Genomic DNA, 23,566 nt, shown 5'->3' on the forward strand with positions numbered 1-23,566 from the left:
ATAATCTGCTCGGCTACATCCCCCCATCAGAGGTAAAAATGGTTCTGTGCTGCCATCTTGTGGTAAACTGGATTACACACAGTAAAATTTGTATTGGGTGATATTGTGCATATTGTTATAGCTTACTGGGACAATTTGAACTCAGCAGGACCATTATTAATGTTACAAGGAACACCAGTGTGTTTCCTACTGTGACCTTGCATTGTATATAATGTCTACTTGAAATATGTTCCACACATTGTGGGAACATGAATGAATATAAAAGGATTTTTAAATGTTTGTTTTGTGATTGCAGCAAATATTGTTACAGATACAGATGTCATATATATATATATATATATATATATATATATATATATATATATATATAGTCAAATGTGCTTATTAGGGTTTTATCAAAAGTGAATAACTGAAATAGAACTGAACACAAACCTTCAAGTGCAGGTCATTGTTTCATAGCCGGTTTAACAATACAAAAATCACATCTGGTCCACGGCAGAGTAGAAAATCAGATTATCTAGTCTTGCATGAATCCAAATGTAACCACCGATAACCTCAAATAATTTCAACACTAGCCAAACAATAAAACTGAGAGTAGAAAAACAACTGGCTCCTACTGCAGCAAAGCTTTACTGAATCATGATCAAGGTATTCCAGGAAAAAAAATAAAAGTTTATATAAAAATGCATTTGAGATGTCACAATCTGTTTTGCTTTACCCCAGCCTGATAAGTGACACAATTCCTACTTCTTTTGTAATTAGAAAACACCTCAATAATGAAATTACCCTTAGTATGTAGTAACAATACTGCCAACGTAATTTTCAAAAATATATATATAAATCTACTTCATATCTACAGCCAGCTGATGCCATTATACTGACAATACATTGTAACTGTACGCTACAACACTTTTGGACAAAATGTAATATTTGAACAATTACAAAGTAGTAGCATAAATAACTGTCACTGCTAAGAAGACTTTGTAAAACAGTCAGGTTCCCTTGTTCAAGACAGATAATGAAATAAACCTCATACTAAAAAAAAAAAAAGCTACACAGACAAAACTTGAATGAGGGTCCAGACTTTGTGATTATGATGTATGGGGTAATGGGAATTTTAAAAAAAGGAACAATACATGAGATCTACAACTCTACCATTGAAGAGTCTGTGTGATATACTTCATTAATTACTCAGAAAACATAGAATTAGGCCTCAATTTCACATGTACAAAAGTCTTCCTCCAGTTATTTAGTGGATCAGCAAATGTGGATTTAAGATGAACAGCTGTGAGATACTCATACTGTGGCATCTCCAGCATTCATAGATGAGATATTTTGAATACATTCATTTACATAAGGCAGGGTAACAGCTACAGCATGTTAATACTCGGAGTCATTGTTTATAACAGATTCAAATTACTGTCTAAAATGAATTTGATTATCCTGCTGGACAATTCAAAAATTGGACACACTGTCCATCATGTTCTCCAGAGATCACTTGATCTCATCAGATTTTTCAACAGTAACTGACCAGTGTTCACGTTGCATTCCCAATTTAGAAGTTAAAATCCATGTGGATAAAAAAAAAAAAAAAAAAAAAAAAAAAAAAAATATCCAGATCCAGTTATGAGAGCAGTGGTTTAGAGTGAAAACAAATCATAGGATCACATTAGAGACAAAATGTTGTAACTTAACATTAAAAGCCATGATAAGAGTTTACTAAAGAGCAGAGCAAACAGGTTGAACTTTCATTTGTGATGTTCAATCCCTCTGGATGCTGGTACCAAAATGTGCAGATTTAAAAAGTACTGCGAAGGGCAAATAGAGACAAAAAATGTAACAGCAGGATAATAAAAACAAAAGTTTTAAAAAAAAGAAAATAATAATAAAAATTGTCACCTCTATCATCATCCATCGCAGAGAACACTTTCAAGGTACACTGTTGCAAAAAGACAATCCAGTGAAGTTTTCATATCCTGTAGCTGCAGCAGACGAGTTTCACATGTAGAAGTGACTGAGTTTTAAAAAAAAGTTTGTAGCTACAGGGACAGTGCAGTATCACATCCACATTTCATCATGCTAAGAGTCCAGGTGCTGTTTACCTCATACAATCAACATTTTACGCGTCTTTCTTTTTTATAGACTTGTCTTTTCAGTCCTGTATCCAGTGTACTTCAGCAGCTCTAAGTGTGAGCTGATTTCTGTACATGTGAGTGAACAGAAAAGCTCAGAGTAGCAGGGATCCAGTGGTATGCATCGCCAGTGATAACAAAAAAAAAAAAAAATAATGATGGGAGAGCAGCACTAAAAGAGAAAACCTACCCTTTACTGTACTGTACAGTGTCAGGAGATGGCGGGTTTTTGTGTATTAACCCACGACTTGACCTCTGTAGCAAACAAGACTTTCATTACTTCTACAAGAGGATGGGGCTGGTTGTTACAGACTGAGGTTTGGTTGACTGGATGGATTAAGTAAATGGCAGGTCACTAATGGTAAAAAAAAATGCTAAATGTTTATTTTAAAAGTTTTACAAGAATCTAAGCCTGATGTCATGCTGTCATAAAAAAACGTACTCATGTTCCTATCACTGATCTGTCTACTTAATTCACTTTGTTCAGTCTGTGTGTCAGTGAGGGTGCAATTGAAATTGCAGTATTTGTCAGCTGCCTCTTCCTTTCTGCTTTCCTCTTAACTCACAGTGTTCAGCGCACCGGGCTCAGCTTGCTTGTGTGTGTGTGGATGCGTGAGAGAGTGATGGGGTGAGGTGGGAAAGCAGTCGGGGAGATATGAATGTTGTGGTCGTTGCTCCTCATTTCTTCATCAGAGCTCAGTGGTCAGGAGACCTCTGGGTTTGGCTCCATCCCCCGAGGCCGGCGGCTGACCCACAGTGCTGTGGGACACAGGAGTAAAAAATGACTGCATCCGAGATGGAAACCACTTTTCTAACAATTTCATCAACACTTTCATGTTGATTAAATTGTTAGGAGCAAATGAGACCCGTTATTTCCCTCTATGTCCATGAGAACATCTTTTACAGCGAGATAAAAATCTGCATTACAACATTTCACCTCAGTTATTTTGTGACTTTTGCTGTGCCTGTATCTAGCAGTGTTTTACAAAACCAATGCTGGAGCCTCAAAGTACCAAGGCCAAGTAAGAATTACAAGTGATTTCAGCGAATCCCATCATCCTATTTATGTTTCACCTGCTGCCGATCTGAAGCGCTTTTACATTGGAACTTCAGCTGAAGCAAGCAGCATTTTCTCACTTAATCAGCAGGGGTCAGCATACTCCAACGCTTGCTTTAAACACAGCCCTTTAAGTGTTTTGGTTCAAATCCCAACAATTTTTACCTGGCGGAGATGGTGTTACGTGTGTGAGCGAGGTGGGGGAGGGCTGGGGTGAGAGCAGCTCCCCCATCTGCGGGGAGAAGAGGGGTGACCTTAGCAGGGGGTTCAAGGTCGAGCAGGCCGTTAGTAAAGACGCCAGGAGGCTGCATTAGAAGGGGACGAGGGAGAAGGAAGGAGGTCAGTTTCTACATAGCCTCTACATCAGCCAAAGTGTACAGCAACTATGCAAGTGAATGTGGGGAGAAAAAAAACCCTGAGACTTCTATCACCAGTTTCCGGACAAAGAACACAAATTAAAATAATTAAATGTACATCACAACTGTCTGAAAGATTTCTCAAAGAACCTGTGGAAAGAAAGGGACAGACAGACACAGGAGCCTGACAGACGGGAAGAAGGTTGAACAAGGGAAAAGCTAGACGGGTGAGAAGACATTGACCACTCACTGCAGTGGTTGGAATGATCCAGCGAGGTGTGATGAGAGGTTTGGACTGCTGCACCGGTGGTAGCTGGAAGACAAGCAGAAAAATGCTGTTACACTCTGCTGACCATACTAACTTGTGAGTGACACAGGTATATTTTCTATATTTTCATGGATCGAAGCGCGAGAGAGAGAGAGAGAGAGAGAGAGAGAGAGAGAGAGAGAGATTTGTGACTGCTAGTTCCAAACATATAAAATACATAACATTTCCAAATTAAGTTTCATGTTCACTTCAGTGTCTCCATCTAACACACACACACACACTATTTCTTTCTCTGTTTATGTCAGCGTCAATATTTATGTTCATAAATGCCGTAAATGTTTATCATCACTTAGATTAAATTAAATTCCTCACAGAAATTCCTCTTCACTAAGGGCTTTAAGTGGTGGAAGAAAACTAGGTCAGAGCTGCAGACATTGGGTTTAACGTGTTTGAATGAGGGTGAATAAGTGACGGATTGCTGCAGTCCAGTCGGGTGGTTAAATTAACTTGTCTTGAGTTAAAGATCAGTGGTTTACTCCCTGCAACAGCCAATATGTCCTTCCTGCTGCTCTTGAGAAACTCACTGAAGCCTTCCTTGTTGCAGAGTTGCTCACAAATGATTAAATAACCTGGGAGGAGTTTGAAATTGTTATGCATACACTAAGCTTAGACTCACCACAGGAGTTGGATCAGTGAAGTCGATCAGGTTGTCAGATAGCGGAGCAGTGTTTTGCAGGTCAACTTCCTCTGCTTTAACCTGCAGAATGACACAAATGCTTAGTCACAATATCAAAACAAAATGAAACCCATACAAGTTACAGTTACTGTATTAGAAAATCAGTTCACATCAGGTTTAACATGATACAGAAATCAAATAAGAGCCACACAAGCAGCCTGAATTAGTCTTTATTAGACAGACAGTCCCTCAGGTTAAAGAGCTCCTTGCACAGTTTGCAGGTCTCCATTCCAATCAGTACAGCCAGTGCAGTATCTGTACAGCAACCTTTCAGTCCATCTTTATTAATAAAATGCATACCATTAATCTGAGTAACAGGAGGGACAAGTCCAGTCGAACAACATTTATTCTCAAGCCTTCAAACAGCAGTAAACACTTAAATTAACTGTTAATAATTATGTTACCTTTGGTGCCATGCCTTCGCTGGCAGACTCAGAGGGCATCTTGTGCACAGATGGATTTAAATCTTCAGCTAACTTCTCAGCACTGATGAACGGAAGAAGAGGAAAAATGAGCAAAGGATAGGGAATTTCACATTTCTGTTCAACTTATTACAGAATTCCTCAAAGAAACCTTGACATACATGTAATTTCAGTTCATCACTCTTGGTATGATAAACATATTTGGTTTGGTACATTCCACGCATTTTCTTGTTCATTTGATTTGAGAAATTCAAAAATGATCTGAGCCAATAACACAGAACAACATAATATTTTCAAACTAAGTTTTTCTTGACCAACAGTTCAAAACCCCAAGGTATATGTACATATTTTACAACAGCATTTAAAACAGAAAAGCAAAAAATATGCACATTTGAGAAGCGGGAACCAGAAATGTTGGGCATTTTTGCTTGATAAAAGCCTTAAAAGATTAATTCATTAGCAAAATTGTTTAATGGTGATTGATCAGTTTCCTTTTGTTTAAGACATGAGTCTACAATCTCCAGACCGCAGAAGAAAAACAGCCTGAATAGGAGAAGCATTCACTGCATCAATGAGCCTGGAGCCACACAGCCTTTGTGAGTTGTCTGGTCAAGCGTCTGCCTGTGTCTGTATTTTTGTGTCATCCTACTGTAAACACTTCTTGAGCAGAGACACCAGCAGTATCCAGGCAGAACTCAAGTCATGTGACTCATCACACCCAGACTCACACAAACACACACACACGCACGCATTACTCAAACACACCAACAGATGTCAGCAAAGACTACAAAGAACAAGCAACACCTTTGTCTCTGATTATTGTGAAATCTGTATTATTTATGTTTTATGTTCTGTTTGGGTGAACGCAGACCTGCATAAGCATCTGTGACATAAAATTATACAGTGAAGTTGATGCCACTGAAGGAAAAGAAGGTGGGCACCACAGGTATAGGCTGATTTATACTCTCTAAACTGTATCTTTACACTCTTTTTTATAGCCACTTTCTAATAGTCAAAACCTTTTTCTTTCTTTCTAGTTTCAAGGTACAAACAACTTAAGTAGGTGAATGTGTTCATGACACAAGGTGTGTTTTTAAAGTACAGATACAGTGAACAAGCATCAGTAGAGTTATTAATCCATGACCAAACTTTTATACGTGTCATGACAACACATGAAAATAAAATGTGATGATGAAAATAGGTGATTATTTCCACTAAATGTGTCTTTTGACTTAAAGTGAGATAACAGAGAAGAGAAAACCTGATAAAATGTGTGTCTCAGTCCTATAAGGTTTAGAAATCTGCAGCTAACCTCAAAGTTTCCCTCCTCCACTAATCCGCTCGCCTTGTTTCTACGTCTCATGATATTTGTAAACACATACACTGGGAATAATGAATGAATACAGAATTTACCTTTGTGACAAATTATACAAAGTAAAAAAAAACACTGCACAGAAAAGCATTTAGTACACACAAACAAACACACTGACCTGGCCCCCGCTGATGAGACCAGTGAAGCTGGCTTTAGCAGGTCCCAGGAGTCCTGGATGTCAGGGCGACTGCTAACGGAAAGAGATGAGTTACTGCCCATTCGCCCAGTGCGCACCTTCAACCTGGTGAAAGATAGCACATACTTTTGTAGTGAATGTCTACAATGATGCATATGGCTGCGTGAAATATTCAGTCTGATTTACAGAGAAAAAATAGCATGTGTTATATTATCTTGCTTTAAGCTATTTCACAGCTTTGCAAAGCATTTCTTTTTTAAGTTAATTCATCTCTAAACATAACAGATTCTGTAAATCCCTTTGTCTTTCAAACCATTTACTGAAGCCATGCAAAAGGCTAACTTTAACTATAACTGTGACCAACAGCTTTTGCCAAACCTAATGTGGTTTATTGTCCAGTTTGACCCATTTACTGCCTCAGATACATGACAGGGACAGGGGCTTGCTTGGCAATCTGTATGGCCTTGCTTACAGGGATGAGCTGCAGGTGATGTAATGTTGTGAGCTATGCTAATAATCCTCATGAATATTCAAGAGGTTAATCAGCTCTACCAGCAAGGACTGCGATTTGTGATTGGTTGAGACAAAGCAATGACAGTTGGTATGACTCAGGAAGACGAAGGAGGAGGAGGGAAAAGGCCCAGTTTCAAGACAATGAAGCACAAGCGACAATGGCTTCTCTCCTGCCCATGTTTGCTATGTAATGACTGACTGTGCTGCACTAGCTGAAAAATAATTAAATGAAAAATAATTATAAAAAGATTTCCTTTAACTCTCTAATACTCACATCACTCACTCAAGTTCTTTTAAAGAAATATCTCATTTGTAAATACAGTGTGTGGTCGTACCTGGCAGAAGCTTCCTGCAAGTTACAGTTTTTATCTCCAACTAGTGCGACATGTTCCTCCAAAGAGCCCTACACAGAGGTAAACAGAGAGAGAGAAATGGATAATGAGACACACAGGGGGAAGTGTTAGGAATGGGGGGCAGACATGCATCTCCAGTCCAATTAGTAGCAGAACACCATTATAAGTTCACAGCTTTGACAAGTTACACATTTCTGATATACCGGAGGAGTGATGATTTCATTTGGCTGTGATAAACAGATGCCAAATTAAAGGGGTGAAGAGGTTTAAAAGCCCCATATAAGATCTAGTTAAGTTCCATACTCAGCTCTTTTCTGGTGCAACGGAAAGCTCTGGCAGGATCCACTATAGCTTGAGATTCATAAAAAATAGCCATTATTTCAATTTCTTAAACTATTATTATATTTGCATGGGCCAAATGTTATGAGGAATATGTACCTCCATTCAAAAAAAAAGGGTTCAATTTGACTGAAATTCAATCAAAAAACAACCTGATTAAAAACCATGGAGCAGACACAGCTTCCATTAGTACATAGCTCAGTTTGCTTTGATTGGTTTCAGTAAAGTTTTACTGCTCAGTCATTACACTTGCAGTAACGTAGAGAGTGGAAGGGCTAATATAGCTAAAAACAACAAAGCTGCACTCGTTTGCCGAAGCCTTTTGATCTTCAGTAAGTTGATATTCTCGTTTAGTTCAACTTAAAAGAGAAAAATACATTTTTACCAGTGGTTTGTTAAAAAATAACCAGAGGCAATGTCTTTCAAATTAGAATCACCAAACAATAAAATGCAACACTAACACTTAATGGTTAAAGCAATGCAAAGAAAAAAAAAACAGTATTATCTAAGATGCCCTTCCTCCTCTTCTCTCTTTTTGGCCACTTTAGTGGAGTCTGTTTCTCACCATGAGGGCAGCAGCCTCAGCCTGTGCCTTGAGGATGTTACTCTTCAGATCCTCTGGGGTGCGCAGTGGAGTGACAGCTGGACTGCTGCCTGTACTGCTCAGACCGCACTTCTCTGTGAGCTTCACCACATCATCCTGTTGGAGTAGGGTCAGATGTGGCACACACAGCCCATTAAAAAAAAGAAAAAGAAAAAGGAAAAGGAAAAAAAAAAACAGGTATGGCTGTGTTTACTTCCTAAACTACTTCCTCAGAAACAGGTTTTATTAATGTTGGTTTTTGGTAGAAATATTAAACAAAGACTCACCTGATTGTTCATGGCCATATTGACGTTGATGTTATTTCTCGGAGCAGCGAGAAGTGGACTGCTCTCCAACTCCAGCTGCTTTAGACGAGCGGCTGCTTCTGAGGACACACAGTGAAGACACAGATGAAACTGAATGAACACGTATGCCAACTTGACTGTAATCTTTCAGTGCATGTACAATAAACCTTACTTACATAACCTTATCATTATTATAATGAAATCACAAGTGATAGTATGTCCCCCTCTCATGGTACTCTAGAAGTTCTCTTCTGTTCATTTATTAACAACACGAGCCACATAATCAGGTCTGGGGTTTGTTAATAACTGGCTTAATGTAAGCACAATAGTTGTTGGACATGGCAGAGAAATGTGAGCAGAGGCAGTGCAAATGTATAGGATAAGATGCTGGCAAGTCTGGAGCTTGTGGTGCCTGTGTCTCATCCTGCCAAAGTCTTTTACAGGATTAGAGGAATATTAGCCTCTAAAAGTATATTAGCCTCTAAGAAATATTTTGTAAATATCCTCACCAGTGAGGCTGATTGGATCTTCTGCTGTGACACTGGCAGTGGCATAGGCATTGCTTGGTCCAGCCTCCTCTGTAGATGTTGTTGTGGGAGCAACAGGAGCCCTAAGAACATCATCAATGCATGTCTCCATCAGGTCAGCAACCATGGGCACACTAGAGACAATAAAAGGGAAAAGAGGAAGATATAAAAGAAACGACAGGCCAAGATGGGGGTTCTGCATTTAAATGCAAACAGATACTATGGAGGAGATTGTTTAACCGAAACTGCAAAAGAACAATTCAAGATTATACAGCTGTACAACTTACCCGCAGCATCCATAAGATATGAATGGACTCTGTAAAGACGGCAAAACTGTCCCATGATGATATATTAAAAGACATTGTAGAATAATACCAACTGACCATAAACAAACAACAAATTTAGAATAAAACAAATAAAACCAAAAACTAAAACAGAATTCCCATTTAGGCTGCTGTATTGGGAAAAGAAAAATATGAAAAAGGAAATATTTTCTTTATTTAAAAAATAAGTATATCTGGAAGAATAATTCATGGATAAAGCAAATGATGTAAACTCATAAGGTGCTTCAGTGGTTTTGGCAAATACGATCACAGATTCATTGTACTGACAATCAACAAAAGGAACTGTTGGAATAACAAGAAAGTCCAAAGGCAGTTAGTGTACTTTCTACCAGAAATATATAGGGGCTCTAAAAATAAACCACACTGCCCAAAACCAAATGTCCTCTCAAGACGTAAAATAAGAGTTTAACAGAAGCACAATTTAGCCCATGGTAATAAGTCTTCAAAGCACGTAATAACTTTTGTAGGCAATAATGTGGTGTATTATTCTCAGAAATTGAAGCATCCTTCAGCAAAACATCTGATACATGGGTTTTGGTAGAAGCTCTTCCAGCAGCCTAGTAATTACCTCATATTTCTGTAGCCTGAAGACACAGTGAAACATGAGTAGTATATATTACTATACACTGCCTGGAGAGAACAGGAGCTGGAGCACCACGCTTACAAGTATGAGAAGAACAGTACAATGCTTGGCCAGAGGACTCACAAACCAAATATATACAAACACTCCCACATGTTAAGCAATCCATGAAGGAAACAAAACGGACAGTGAGGATGTATCTAGCCAACATGTTTGCTATAAACATAAACATAAGACAGGAAGGGGGAAAAAAAGCACAGATACTCATACCAAGGACGTACGGTCTCCTCCCAAACAAACACTAAATAGTAATTAGGACCTCTGCTCAGCCAGCCAAGTCAGTACTCATACATAATGAGCGCTAGTTTACACTAGCTACACTACCCGCCTCCTCCTCTTCAACTGATAAAAAAAGTGCTCTCTCATAGTTATTTGACAGGTCTGAATGTATTTATATAGCAATAAAAAAAAGAAAAACGGCACGGGCAGCCCAGAGCTTTCATGAAAATCTTCTTAAACAATCCAGAGATTTAAAGCATGAACCTAGCAGCAAATATTTTGTCAAAGTCAAACCTAACAACAACCTGCTACATAAATTTCCTTTGTCACTCTGCTTGATGGTCAAGAGCAAAGTGTGTGTACAGCAGCTGCAGTACAACTTGGATGACGTCAAAACAAGACATATCTATATATAATGTTGTTTTATTTACTGAACAAAAGCCCAAAAGACTCTATCAGTAAAGAAGGATAAGGGATCAAACATACGTTAAAGATGTTATTTCAAGCTACATACTCTTCTGTGTCAAGAGCAATCATGTCTTTATTCTCTGAAATGATTTAAAAACATATTGTTCAGAAAGATATACATCCTTTGGTCACAGTTATGGTGTAAACATTTAACTAAGCAAGATTATTATGAAATCATCTTTTTGGGTAAGAACAGTTGTACAGTGGTGTAGCTGAGGTGTAGTTAAGTATTCAGTGGATGTCAACGTCGACACACTCTTTGTTTCCAAGAGCCAAACTGTCTACTACACTGATGGCTCATAAAAACCCACTGCGCCTTCGCCACTGCTGTTAACAGTTACAATATACTACAAAACAGATAAACTATTTTCATTCAGTTCAGTTTTGAATATTTTAATGGAGTTATGCTTGTTTGATTTCTTTCTATAAGTTGGATAAGAAGGTCACTATCAGTTTCATTTCTGAGTAAAGAGTTCAGAATGTGTTTAGCACTGTGAGCAGAGACAAAGAGCTAACATCCAACAAAAGACAAAACATCTTATTCCAGCATGTTTTCAATGCACAAGAAACAATGTGCAAATATAACAGATTTGGAATTTTTAGGAACACACCTTTGACAGAGCAAAGGTAACTCTTTCCCCCACTTCTGTTTTTTGTGCTATGTAAATTAACAAAAGAACAATTAAAAGAACAATCTATTAGACAAATCACTCTGTGGATGAGAAAGATATTGACCTTCTAATCCAATCTCCATTTAAAACAGAGCAGCAGATCCATGAAATGTGCTGAAGAAATTAAATATAAAAGAGAGAAAATCATATCATTTTCTTATATAAAAGAAAAAAATCACTGGATGGAAGTCAAACTTAATGAACACTGCAACAGTGTTTGAAGTATTACAAAAACATACATGCTATTTTTGAGTCAGGGAAAATAAGAAGCAGAAGAGAACTTGCCAAAACCCTCCAAGTACTAGGTGACCTATTGTTTCCTTGCAGTCAAGAGTGGAGTTAAATTCCTAGCCTCACACTGATACCATCTCACCTCAGCCAGCCAGTTTCACTATGAGGCTAGGAAAGTCAGATGAAGGGGAAGGAGCAAAAGGACAAGAGACAGAAAGTATTGAGGGTAAGAAAATGGAAAATGGGGGAGAGAAAAGAAGGTGAAAGGAATAAAGGTAGACTATCTTTTCAGAACTGTTACTGGAACAAGGATCAAGGAAAAGTGGCAGGATGTGCAGAGATGGACTGAGACACTGAGGGTGCAGTAACCAGCTTAGAGAAGTGTCAGTCTGTAACAGGTATTGCTAGACTGAAGAAGTGACACTGAGATTGGTTTCTGTTGAAGAATATTTCAGTTAATAAGGTGTATGTGCATTCACACCAAATGTGTTCTTCCATGTGGTATAGTCACTACCACAAACACCAGATGTTTTTGATGGGCGAGTCACTGCAGAGCCATTTCCATTTATTAGTGTGCTGTCCAATTCATGTCAGTATGGACGGTGAGACCGCTGTCAGGGGGTCGGATCTGTCCAGCTCCTTGTGGGGAGCTTTGATGAGACATGAGCAGGGAGGATGGAGGGAAGAGAAGACCTGAGGAGAACAGGGTGGAGGAAAAAGAGAAGGACAAGGGGAGGAGGACAAACAGGAGGAGGGTTTAAGAAATGGGGAGTGAGTGAGAGTTGAGGTAAACCAAAAACACAATGGGTGTTGGGGGGGGGGGCTTTCAATGAAAATAGCAAAGAGGAAAAGGAGATTATATAGATTATATGCAAATGAATGGGGGGGGGTGGTGAGACAGAAACAGATTGTTTAACACAGGAACAAAAAGATATGGGGGAAGAAGGGAGGAGAAGAAGGCTGCAGAAGGGAATCTGAGGCAGCAGATAGCCGATAACATGAGTACGAATGAGATTCATTCTTTGAAGTCTAATTCATGGCATATGTCTTGACATGCAGACTAACTTTGTTTTCCGTCCTTGCATGTTCCTTAAGGATTTTCTACAGTTGTGTCAATGCTGTGGGCTCTATTTTACTTTGTCATATGATATCATCTGTTCATTTTGAACTACGGCCTGTAAAGAAAAAACGTGCAGACGACGATCGCAAAACTGTTGTCTTAGTGGACATGAAACAACATGAATAAATAAGGCGTGCGCGGTCGTGATAAGCTCAGCACTGTCAGGATACTGGATAAACCGTACAACGTATAGCACATTGCTTCTGCTTCATGGTACACTTGCGTGTGTTTAAGTGTACGGTGACAAGTGTTGTGACATGAACACTTGAGTTAAGTGAAGTAGGCTGGATGTGTGTGTGGAGCAGCAGTGACCTGGCTTTACACCTCTAACAGCTGAGGTTTGATGGCTTATGTCAAATGTGTTTATATATTCAGTACTGGAGGCTCTGAGCCACAAGCTTTTATTCATGATGACAGCTATACTGGAAGCGTGAAAGGCAAGGGAGCATACAGTTTCCCATTGCCACTATATAACAGTGACTAATTTGATGGTCTTTGAACAGATGAACTCCCACTGACATTTCATGTTTTCCACATAGACTCTGGTTTGCAATAGAGATTAGATTTTTTTTTAAGTTCCAAAGACTGAACAAAGACTTATCTACTCTCACTGATGATAATGTTACAGGGAGGTGGACTAACTTGGAAGAATGAGAGGCAAGGGTAAGAGAAAAGGCAACAGATAAGACAAGGCACTACCTGACTGCTTATACAGGGAGACAGAGGACAGCTGTAAAGCATATTAACATAAATACAAAAAGTACACCACAGCAGAAAACAACTTGGACTTTTTTGTGAATCATTCAATCAATGTCAGTGACTCTTACTGTAAATACTGCATAACTATGAACAATTTGAATCAGCTTCCTTTGTGTCTGGTAAAGTTGGCTAATGACAAATACATAGAGAGACAGAGGAGACTGAATGCTCACAGCTGAGGGTTATAGTGCTCCTAAGTGTAGTGCATGCAAAATCAAAAGTGAAACTGTACCCAAAGAAAGGGAGAAAGGTGTGGGAGGAGAGAAGGGAGAGCACCAGGGATTAATCTGAAGTATTAGTGATTAGTGAGTAGAGCAATCTCCCTTTCAAAGCATCCTCCTCATGTCCACTCAGTCCACTGTAAACTGTTTCCATGGGTTGCTGGTATAAACAAGAGGTGGTATGAAATCAGAGGTCATCTCAGTCTAACATCTTGAACTGATAAAATACCTAACAACTTGCTGTAGTTGTGTCAGTGTTGGAAAAGCATTTTTTATAACTGAAGATGTTTCTGAAGGCTCGACAGCAGAGCCTCAGGAACAATGGTACAAAGACAGAAGCTTGGGGAACTCTCTTTGTAAATGGTTAATCCTAAAGGCTACAAATACTGATCACTATATAAGAAAAATATTTCTAAAGCTTGATTTTTGTCAACAGTGTCCTTTAAAACACACTTCTGTCCATTTTGTGCTGGATAGCAAGGGCTCTACATTACATTACATCCCAGTTAGTGTCAGTTATGAGTGTGTTTAAGCTTCATTAAGTTTGCTAGTGATGCTACTGCTTTCAGAAGCTTAACCTAGAATCTTCTTTGTACAAATATAACTTCCATTGTAACCATGTAACACTCTCCTCCAATTTTGTTCTGTCAATAACACCATAACAGAGAGTGCAATACAAAAATAAATCTAAGCATTTGGGTCAATGAAAAATGGAATGTAAAAATCCATACGGATATTCGATTATCAAAAATGAGTTTGAAATTGTGCTTCCTACTTCAGAAATAAATCTTGTTTTCCTTTATGAATAACAAATAATTGTTGAAGCAGTTTTCCTCTCTGCTTTGGAGTATATGGATGTTATTAATGGGCAGATGGCCAGTTCTAATCTTTAGATGCAGTATATCACTCCACTTTAAAATTCATTACTGGAAATAGTTATGGGACACATTACCTACTATAACAAAACACTGGTCTGCCTGCTCTCTGAGTGAGGAGGAGGGATCAACATGTATTCTTTATTATTTACAAAGCTGTTTTACAAAAGCCCCCTACCCCCATCTCTAAGCCCTGCTTTCTTGGAATGATGGGAGCCACTGTACCCTTCCACAGACAATTCATACAGTGTTAGGGAGATCTGCTGTCTGTTACTGTACCCCACATATGTGGAATATGCTTCAACAAAACTTGAAGTTTACCTCATTAATACTGTTTAATTGGTTTAATTGCTAATTTTATTGATTTTAACTGCCATTGCTTTTAACTTTTTTTTATTGTTGTATTTATTTATTTGTCTCATTGTGAATTACTACACATTTAGTGTGTAAAAGTGTTACTTCTACCTTGTTTTAATTGATACTTTCTTCTTTTAGTGCTACTTATTTTTAGCTGTGTCTGCAGTCATTGTATGTCTGTACCTCAGCACCACTGAAAATAAGGGTTCCCCCTTAATCGTCTTCCGAGGTTTTAAACAGATAAATGAATGAATTAATGAATAATTACAGGGATACGTCATCACGCTGTCTGCACTGGACTTATCCAAGATCATGCCTCTTTTAAGGGTACTACATAAAAAAAAAAAAAAAAAAGCCCCTCCTCTACAGAAATGACAATCAATCCTCTTATTACAACTGACCAGAAATGTACTTTACTAAAAACAGGATCAGACTGAGCTGTAAATCTGAGTGAGCTTTTTTTCATGCAGAGGGCAGAGTTGCCTGCTCAGTAAATAAGAACATTTACTGGAAAAAAGCATATAGGCGAGTAATGTTTTCTCACTGTGTCGCCACAAAAAACCTGACTTTTTTTTTTTATAGGCCATAGTATCACTAAAATGAAAGAAATAAGCTGATTGGCAAACGTCCACGAATCCTCAAATACTACTATAATACGTGGTAAACCAATGTTAAAATTTAGAACATAAGAGTTTAAAGAGGAGCGGGTGGTTCCCAGGATGCACAGAATGACATTAGATGACTGAAAAGAGAGACACCTCCGCACACACCATATTCTTGAACACAAATGAACAGATCCAAAGCTGAAATCACATCACATTTTTGATTCATGGTGACAAAACACAAGATCCCCGCAAAATCATCACATCATTTCCTCCACCGATTAGGTTGGCATTTCATGCTGATCAAAAGTTGACAAACAGAGAACACAGGAGACAATTTCACGGCAAGAGAACCCTTTTCCAAAGCCAAAATCACAAAGCCCTTCACTGCGCAGCGTTTGATTGGTTAAAGCCAGAGCAATGGCAAGACTCAGTGCTTGACTGTACCTACCTGGCCTGCCTCCAGACAAGACCAATTAGTCCTCAGTACATGTTAATACTGGAACACACAGGGGAACATTTGTATGCATTTGTACATTTACTTTTTAATTCATACACACACACACACATGCGCACAAACACACACACACACACACACACACACACACACACACACACACACACACACACACACACACACACACACACACACACACACACACACCAGACTCTTCACCCTCTGACTGAGGGTAAAGAGGAAACAGACACAACATTACAGCAGAACAGAGCAAACAATGTGCAATGAGATATTAAACCTACCACCTGCCTGATTATTATAACTCTGCTTTTACAGTCTTCTGGTGTGTGCTATATCTGCACTTACATGCAGACACACAAGTAACAGACATACAGACACCCTGTTCCTCAAGTCGTCATGTTTCTGAGAACACGCTTCCATACACATTACATGTAGGTGACCTGTATTTCGTGCACACTTGCAGAACAGAGTAGGAACTTGAAAATAAGGAAATAGAAAAACCAAGCATGAAAGGGACATATAAGCACAAAGAAAAAAATGAATATCCTCTTTCTCTCTGCCTCCCTACCTCCTCCTTTCCTGCCTTCCCTGGTCACAACAGGACAGGGTCAGTGGATAATCCATGTTACACCACTCTCATGGCATTAGACCATGAAAACACACCTATATATCCACCCACTTCCTTCAGTACTCAACAGGAATCTGTTGGCCCGTGCTAACCTTTCCTAACCTGGTCCTGTAAGCTCCCACTGGCAAATGAACAGCCATTTAGCTTCAGAATATTAGTTCAACAATTTTTCGAAACTGCTTCTCTTCTTCACAGTTGCAAGGGACTGAAATATATTTCAACAAACAAATAAACAAAACGAAATTAAATGTTGTTTGAAAGAAGTGACTCTGAACAAGGAACCCAGGAACCAACCTCCTCTTTTCTCCTCCAGGACTCCTGGGCAGTGCCTCAATTTCCATCGGTCCACAGGCAGAAGCAGCTGCTGGGGTGACCACAGGAACACCTGACCAGGCACCTCTACTGGGAGAAACCTGAAGGGGGGAGAGAAAGACAGGAATTATATGAAACAGAGTAGATATGGTAGAGGTATAGAGAGGGGCATAAAGAAGGACAAAAATGGGAGGTACTGAAAGGACCAAAAAAGTGTCACTTTTATTTCAAGACTTTTGTCAAAGCACTAATATTCTCAACTGTTTTATGTTATGTATGTGCTGTCTATCTGAGTTCAAAACCTGCCTGAACCTGTTTCGCTGCTCTGTTTTGTTTCCCCAATATAATGGAGGAAGGATTAAAAAACACAGCAGTTCTGTTCCTCACCTTGTTGTCCTTGCTGGAGCTGACTCCATTGCCTGAGGAAAGAACTCTGAGCAAAGAAAGAAATTGAGATTTTATTAAAAAAATAAAAATAAAAATAACAGCACAACACCTAAACAATGCGTATGGATTTATACAGTAAATAACTGAACTGGTTTTTATCGTCCTCTGAAGAACACTCAGTTTACACATGAACCACATTTTGGGCCAAAGCAAATGATAATTTAGAATGAATTTTAATTAACTTTTTCCAATATGCTTTTTTTTATTTAGTCTGCCATGTTGTCCATGAGTCAATTAGCAAATCCCAATCCTTATTTAACATTATTACATTGTTTCGTCAGGGCAAATGTTTTCTGGATCCAAAGGTGCCAGCCCTGTCAGAGCGTAGGGCTGTCTAATTAGGTGTGATGAAAAGTCACAGGAATGTTTATCATCACAATGCTTTGAGTCATCTGGTCCCATGACAGCTTAAAACTACCTCTGACATCATGTCTTTAGCCCACACACATATCCCTTTGACAAAAGGCTACCTCTGTAACATGATTATACCCAAGTCTTATCCTGAAACTGGTCAAATAAAGAGAGAGAGAGGGAGAGAGAGAGAGAGAGGGAGAGAGTGTGTGTGTCTGAGAGCAAGGTGTGAGTCACAGCACTGTAAGCAACAGTACTTGAAAACTGTAGGCAAGTTTATATGATATATAACCAAGCAATTTCCTGTCAAAGCTTCGCCACTGTTGTTCTTTATCACAAATGAGACAATGCAAACAGGACGACACAACAGCTGTGCCACTACAACTGATAAATAGGTTTGATTCAATTTCTGGATGTGGCCAACCTTAAATTAAAGCTGTACAACAATGATAGGGCAGATAAAGTTAAGTTTAAACAAAAGTGTACTCACTCCTGTGGATTGAATGGTCCTGTAAAAACACACAAAAAGAACAGACATTTACTAAAATGAAAACTTCAATACACATTTTTCAAAGAATGCAAGGATGTGTATATGCTTACATCATGTAAGACATTTCTATGTCTTCATGACAGGGTTATGTGACAGTGTGTGTGTATATATTCTATGTATACAGTGGTAATTTTAATGGTTGTGCTGTGCAGGTGTGTGACTATGTGAGTGTCGTCTTCACCTCTGTTCTGCATGGTTCTCCTTGAGTAACGTCGACTGGGCCTTCTCTCAAAGGAGGCTGATCGTCTTGCTTTATTGGCCTTGGTTGTCTGATACTCTGTCTTTCCACTGATAACACAAACACACACACAAAGACAAAAACTTAATTTATACTTACAAAAACTTCTATTTATTCCCATATTTGTTCCCATATTGTAAGCAATGGTAACTCTGATCAATGCAGACTAAATCATCGAGTACAAGAGACAGCTTTTATTTATTACTTTTTGATAAATCTCATTGCCTCAAAAAAACAACAGGCGCAGCAATGACCCCTGCTGACCACTGGACCTATCCAGGCGATAACCTTCTATTAACAACAAACCCTGTAACCTCTGTGTTAAACCAACATTACTGCCAATGCTTATCCAACTGGGTAATGTTTAAACACACAGAGAGGGGGACTAGCTGGCTACTGCAGTATGTTGACACTGAGTGCCTGGTTTAAACCACTGCAAGTATCTGTGTGTACACATGTGGAATTTTTGTATGTACAGAGGAAAGATACTGTAGGTCACATTAGGATTATCTCTGTTTAGTATGTTCCAACACACGGTACAGAAACAAACATGGGACACTGAATTGTGTGGCCTTGGCTCCGCAGCGATTTCCCATCTTCTTTTAAATAAGCAATTTAAAACTTGGGAAAGAAGCTGGCACCAAGCGACGAGTTAGGCGTGCTACATTAACTTGGCCGAATGCTTGTGCAATCTTTTAAGTTTTACATTTGCACATCTAGATAAAAAATTTCAATATTTGCTTTAACATTCGACATTAATTTTCTTCTGTTGGAGTGAAAAATCCTAATTTCATCCACTGAGAATTTATGTTAAGTCAAATGAAAGGATGTGACTTAAGACTAAAAATTATGTAAAACTTTTTCCCAAAATGTGGTTTCATTTTGTGAATCTAAAACAGAGAACTTTAAGGCCTGCCTTTTTGACTGCAACCCTTGTGTACCAACCCTCTCCCTAGACAAAAGCCATCATTCAAAAGTATCCTTAACTCTTTGATCTTCCAGGACATCCATCTGTTACCTGTATCTGAAGCGTGATCCCATGCGTATGAATCCGGAGCGGGCAGAGTTCTTCTGTACCGGTCCCCTCAGCCTAAAGAAAGCATGGTGCTCCACAGCACACTTCCAGAGGTGCTTACAGGCCTTGGGATGGTCCATCCTGAAGACAAAGGTATGCTCCTGCTCTTTACCCTGAGGAGTATTGGCATGGAGTTAGATTTGGGCGAGACAGAGAAGAGGATAAGGCCACCACACTTTGAGCTATAGCGGGTTAAATTCAAAACAAACCTTAAATTCAAAGAACAATTTAAAACTCATTCAGTCCTAGCCAATACATTTTCTGTAAACAAAGATCCTGTGCCAGGTCTTATTTGTGAAAGGAGGCTGATATGTGAAGAATGAATGGCCGCACAACAGTGTGCAGGTGCTGCCTCATTAATCTGATTTCTCGTTGAGCCTGTCTGGCACTACAGCCCCTTGTAAAACTTGCACTGAAGCCATTCCAGTGTCCCAGTCATATTCTTTCCACTATTTTTTTTGCTTTGCTTCCCTCTTTTCATTGGTGTACTTCAGGTGTACTTCTTATATTCCACACATGGACCAAACACAGGAATTACTGCAGATCTGCCAAAGAAGGATCCTGGACCATCTCACCCAAGGATGAAAAACCCCACAAGCCTTTACAAAAGTGCAAAAGACAAACCAAGATCCATTCAGCATACCACAGCCACAGAGTCACAGTTAGCTCTGCATTGTTTAGTGTTTTTAGTGTTCCACTAGCAATGCAGCATGTGTTGCTTATGCTACAAGACTGATCCCAGGTCCTCTCATGCCCTTATAGATCTAATAAAATGTTACACAGACCTGGGAACCATAGTTATTTATTTTAAGTAGGACCCTACCACCACAATGAACTTGGGAGCAAGACTTGGTCCCTCTTGGGTCCTCTGATTATTAGGGGATGGGGTGTTCCTGAACAGCTCTAACAGACATTTTTAATAACAAAACAGAAAGACAGAAGCACACATACGTGAGCTCACAGACATACTATGCATTCCAAAGAGCCACCTGTTCTTAGAAATGCTGTTTCAATATGAGATGTGACTTCTTCACTTCCTCCATCCACCGTTACAGAGAGCAGATACAACAATTGTCAAGGCCACAAACCTCTGCCAACACTCTTTGTTTGTTTGCGTGTGTGTGTGTGTGTGTGTGTGTCTGTGTGTGTGCGCGCAGGACAGACAAGCATCTTGTTACAGAATTAAAAACCCAAGTACAGTATGTTAATTCCTGAGTGACTAGTATAGAGTATATAACAGTTTAGGACAGAGTTGGAAGGTAAGAACTGTGTGTGTGTGTGTGTGTGTGTGTGTGTGTGTGTGTGTGTGTGTGTGTGTGTGTGTGTAGGAGAGTGGTGCATACCAGGAATACCAGAGGGGGCAGGCTTCTTTATTAACCTCACTCACAGACCTCTGGGATGGACATAAACAGACTCTCCTTCTCTCTCATATACACTAGCCTCTGGGTACTACAGTACAACATTGTGTTTCATATTGCTTTTGACCCAACCTCTTCCAAGCCTCATGCACTACTTCAAACAAAAGATTTATTTTATTTTGTTTCTTTTCTAACCAACAAAGCACGCTCTGTACGTCTGAACATTTTCTTTTAACTGATTAAAAAATAACTTGCATGGTTTTCCTGAGTTTGTAAAAATAAATAAATAAATATTATAATCATTATAATTATAAATAAGATAAGAAAGGTTTATCTTATCTTATCTAATCTGTTTATGATCTGTGGTGAAAATGTTGAGATTTATCTTGACGTGTGGAATGATTTTAGTATTCGTTTTTCTGCTTCAGGTTTGGTTTTAGTAAGAGGACACGATTTACAGGGAACAGAGTCTGAAGTCAGAGTGGGTTCACAGTGGTACTGCAGGTAGATGTGCACATTAAACAAATTTTCTTAAAGGAAAGTTGAATACTTTTGCCATGAAACTGTATGGCTATAAACCACACTTGCATAAAAGATGATGAGAGTGCTAATACAAACCATAAATGACTGCAAAGAACTGATAATTCACATAATTGTTTGTGATATTGATTTTTATAGCTCTGTTTGCAACGGGAACAATGTGCTGCAAGTACATTCATTATAGATATTAGGTACCAACACTGGGAGCACTGTTCTGCACTTTCAGCATTTCACTGTGTGGCGAGTGTGTGCTCATGCTCACCTGTTCATCATCCTCCACTACCACAAGCGTCAGTTTGCTCTTCTTGAAGTCTAGGCGAGTGATTTTGGGCCTGAAACACACACACACACACACACACACACACACACACACACACACACACACACACACACACACACACACACACACACACACACACACACACACACACACACACACACAAAGGAAGTATTAAAACCTAAAGGTGTTTCTATAAAGTACTGAACATATGAGTAAATCTGGTCGTAACCAAATATACCAGAAGAAGAGTCCAATCTTGGTTTCTCCTTCAAATACCAGAACTCCAGTGGGTGTCAAACCCAGACTGTACCCATTACCGTCTCTTGCCTGCAGGGCAGATACGGACAGAAAAACAGGAAAAAAAAAGAAAGAAAGGAGAGACACCAAAAGAAACAACATTAGGATCCTATTACATATTTGTAATAGGTTATATGTTCTTTTGCACATTCCTCCCACTTCCTGTCTTTCATGAGGGAAACTTCCTGTTTAAAATCCCAGCTATGCTACTGACGTGCAACTACACATTTGTGAAACAAGTATAGATCGAGACTTCTACAGTACATGCTAGTGAGAAAGAGCGTGTCACTCACCTTGACCATATGCATGTCCACCCCATACATTTCCAGCCACTTGGCTTTATTCAGGTAATTGATTTCAGCCTGGGCTGGTGTCTGACCCCTGAAGGAGAGCAAGGGAAAAACAAGAGCAGACAAAAAAAAAAAACCCAAGCCCACAGATTATACAGGCAACAGAATGAAGCATATCCATTTGATTTCATATGATATCTACTATCTGTGGGGATTTTGTAAATGCATTCCCACCTATTCAGTACAGTGAAATACTTACCTGCACTCCTTCCATGTGTTGTATATAGCCAGCTCCACATCCTCCGTTTGGTTGGGGATGAAGCGAAACTCTGACACCAGGTCCAGACTATGTTCTAACGGGTCACAATCTCCCAGCTCAGCTGAAAACACACAGACACAGTTCAAACCCTGAGCAGAACACATTAACAATGACAGATTTGTTAAGGCATGAGACAGCATGAGACTGTACAGGTGCATCTAAAACTGATGAGTTCAGCGTACAGTTCATATGAAGACTAAAAACATTCTTCAAATAATATTTAATGTTCTCTGAGACCCCTGAGAGAGGACCGCAGGAAGAGTGCCTTTTACTGCGGTGGCAGATAAGAGGAATCCTGACGGACAAAATAACAAACACATCCTCCTTCTACGTCACAGCACACAAAGTGTTGTGTAGCATCGGGTCAGGGACTGATCTCTCTCTGGACAAGAGGCCATAGATTTTATCAGGTGAAAAAATGAGACAAGAAGAAGGCTGAGGCAAGAAAAAAAACATAAATCTTCACCAGATAAGAACGAGAACAGTGTGTTGAAAACAAGACAAAGTTAAAAACCTTATCTCTGGTGCTGTGGTGTAGCGAAATTAGACAGAGACTGAGAAGTCTTGGTTCTGATTACATTTTGCAATGTTTGGGTTCATAGGAGAAAGAAGGACTTGCTAGGAGCTCTTCACTGTTTAGCTAGTCCAGCTGTGATCAATGTCTCCGGATATAGAGGAGAGAAAAGATAATTTTATCCTATCCTTGTCCCCGGTAAATGTCAGTGGACCAACAACACAACTCTGAAAAAAGGAAAATGAAAGGAGAAAGCTCAACTGAGGGAAAGAGAGAAGACAGA

General features: G+C 39.2%; 1 protein-coding gene across 4 annotated transcripts in view; it reads right to left on the bottom strand.

Moving 5' to 3' along the window:
* Positions 1–456: 456 nt before the first annotated feature.
* epb41l5 (erythrocyte membrane protein band 4.1 like 5) overlaps positions 457–23,566 on the bottom strand; it is a 34,091-nt gene continuing 10,981 nt past the window's right edge. Inside the window, exons 8-26 of one of the 4 annotated variants that reach the window (XM_041056927.1) lie at positions 22,710–22,830; positions 22,454–22,541; positions 22,102–22,190; positions 21,846–21,915; positions 19,629–19,798; positions 18,554–18,660; positions 18,313–18,331; positions 17,412–17,457; positions 17,007–17,125; positions 9,082–9,233; positions 8,555–8,649; positions 8,250–8,384; positions 7,328–7,395; positions 6,462–6,584; positions 4,954–5,035; positions 4,490–4,570; positions 3,796–3,858; positions 3,355–3,494; positions 457–2,891 (exon numbers count right to left, since the gene is read on the bottom strand). In XM_041056927.1, coding sequence (XP_040912861.1) covers positions 2,822–2,891; positions 3,355–3,494; positions 3,796–3,858; positions 4,490–4,570; positions 4,954–5,035; positions 6,462–6,584; positions 7,328–7,395; positions 8,250–8,384; positions 8,555–8,649; positions 9,082–9,233; positions 17,007–17,125; positions 17,412–17,457; positions 18,313–18,331; positions 18,554–18,660; positions 19,629–19,798; positions 21,846–21,915; positions 22,102–22,190; positions 22,454–22,541; positions 22,710–22,830 — 1,838 coding nt within the window. In that variant the 3' untranslated portion in view covers positions 457–2,821. Of the gene's footprint in view, positions 2,892–3,354; positions 3,495–3,795; positions 3,859–4,489; positions 4,571–4,953; positions 5,036–6,461; positions 6,585–7,327; positions 7,396–8,249; positions 8,385–8,554; positions 8,653–9,081; positions 9,234–17,006; positions 17,126–17,411; positions 17,458–18,312; positions 18,332–18,553; positions 18,661–19,628; positions 19,799–21,845; positions 21,916–22,101; positions 22,191–22,453; positions 22,542–22,709; positions 22,831–23,566 lie in introns of all 4 variants that reach the window. The other 3 variants (XM_041056928.1, XM_041056925.1, XM_041056929.1) reach the window with 3 other exon arrangements.

This window comes from Toxotes jaculatrix, chromosome 15 (genome assembly GCF_017976425.1).
Source record: "Toxotes jaculatrix isolate fToxJac2 chromosome 15, fToxJac2.pri, whole genome shotgun sequence".
Classification (NCBI taxonomy): Eukaryota; Metazoa; Chordata; class Actinopteri; family Toxotidae; genus Toxotes; species Toxotes jaculatrix.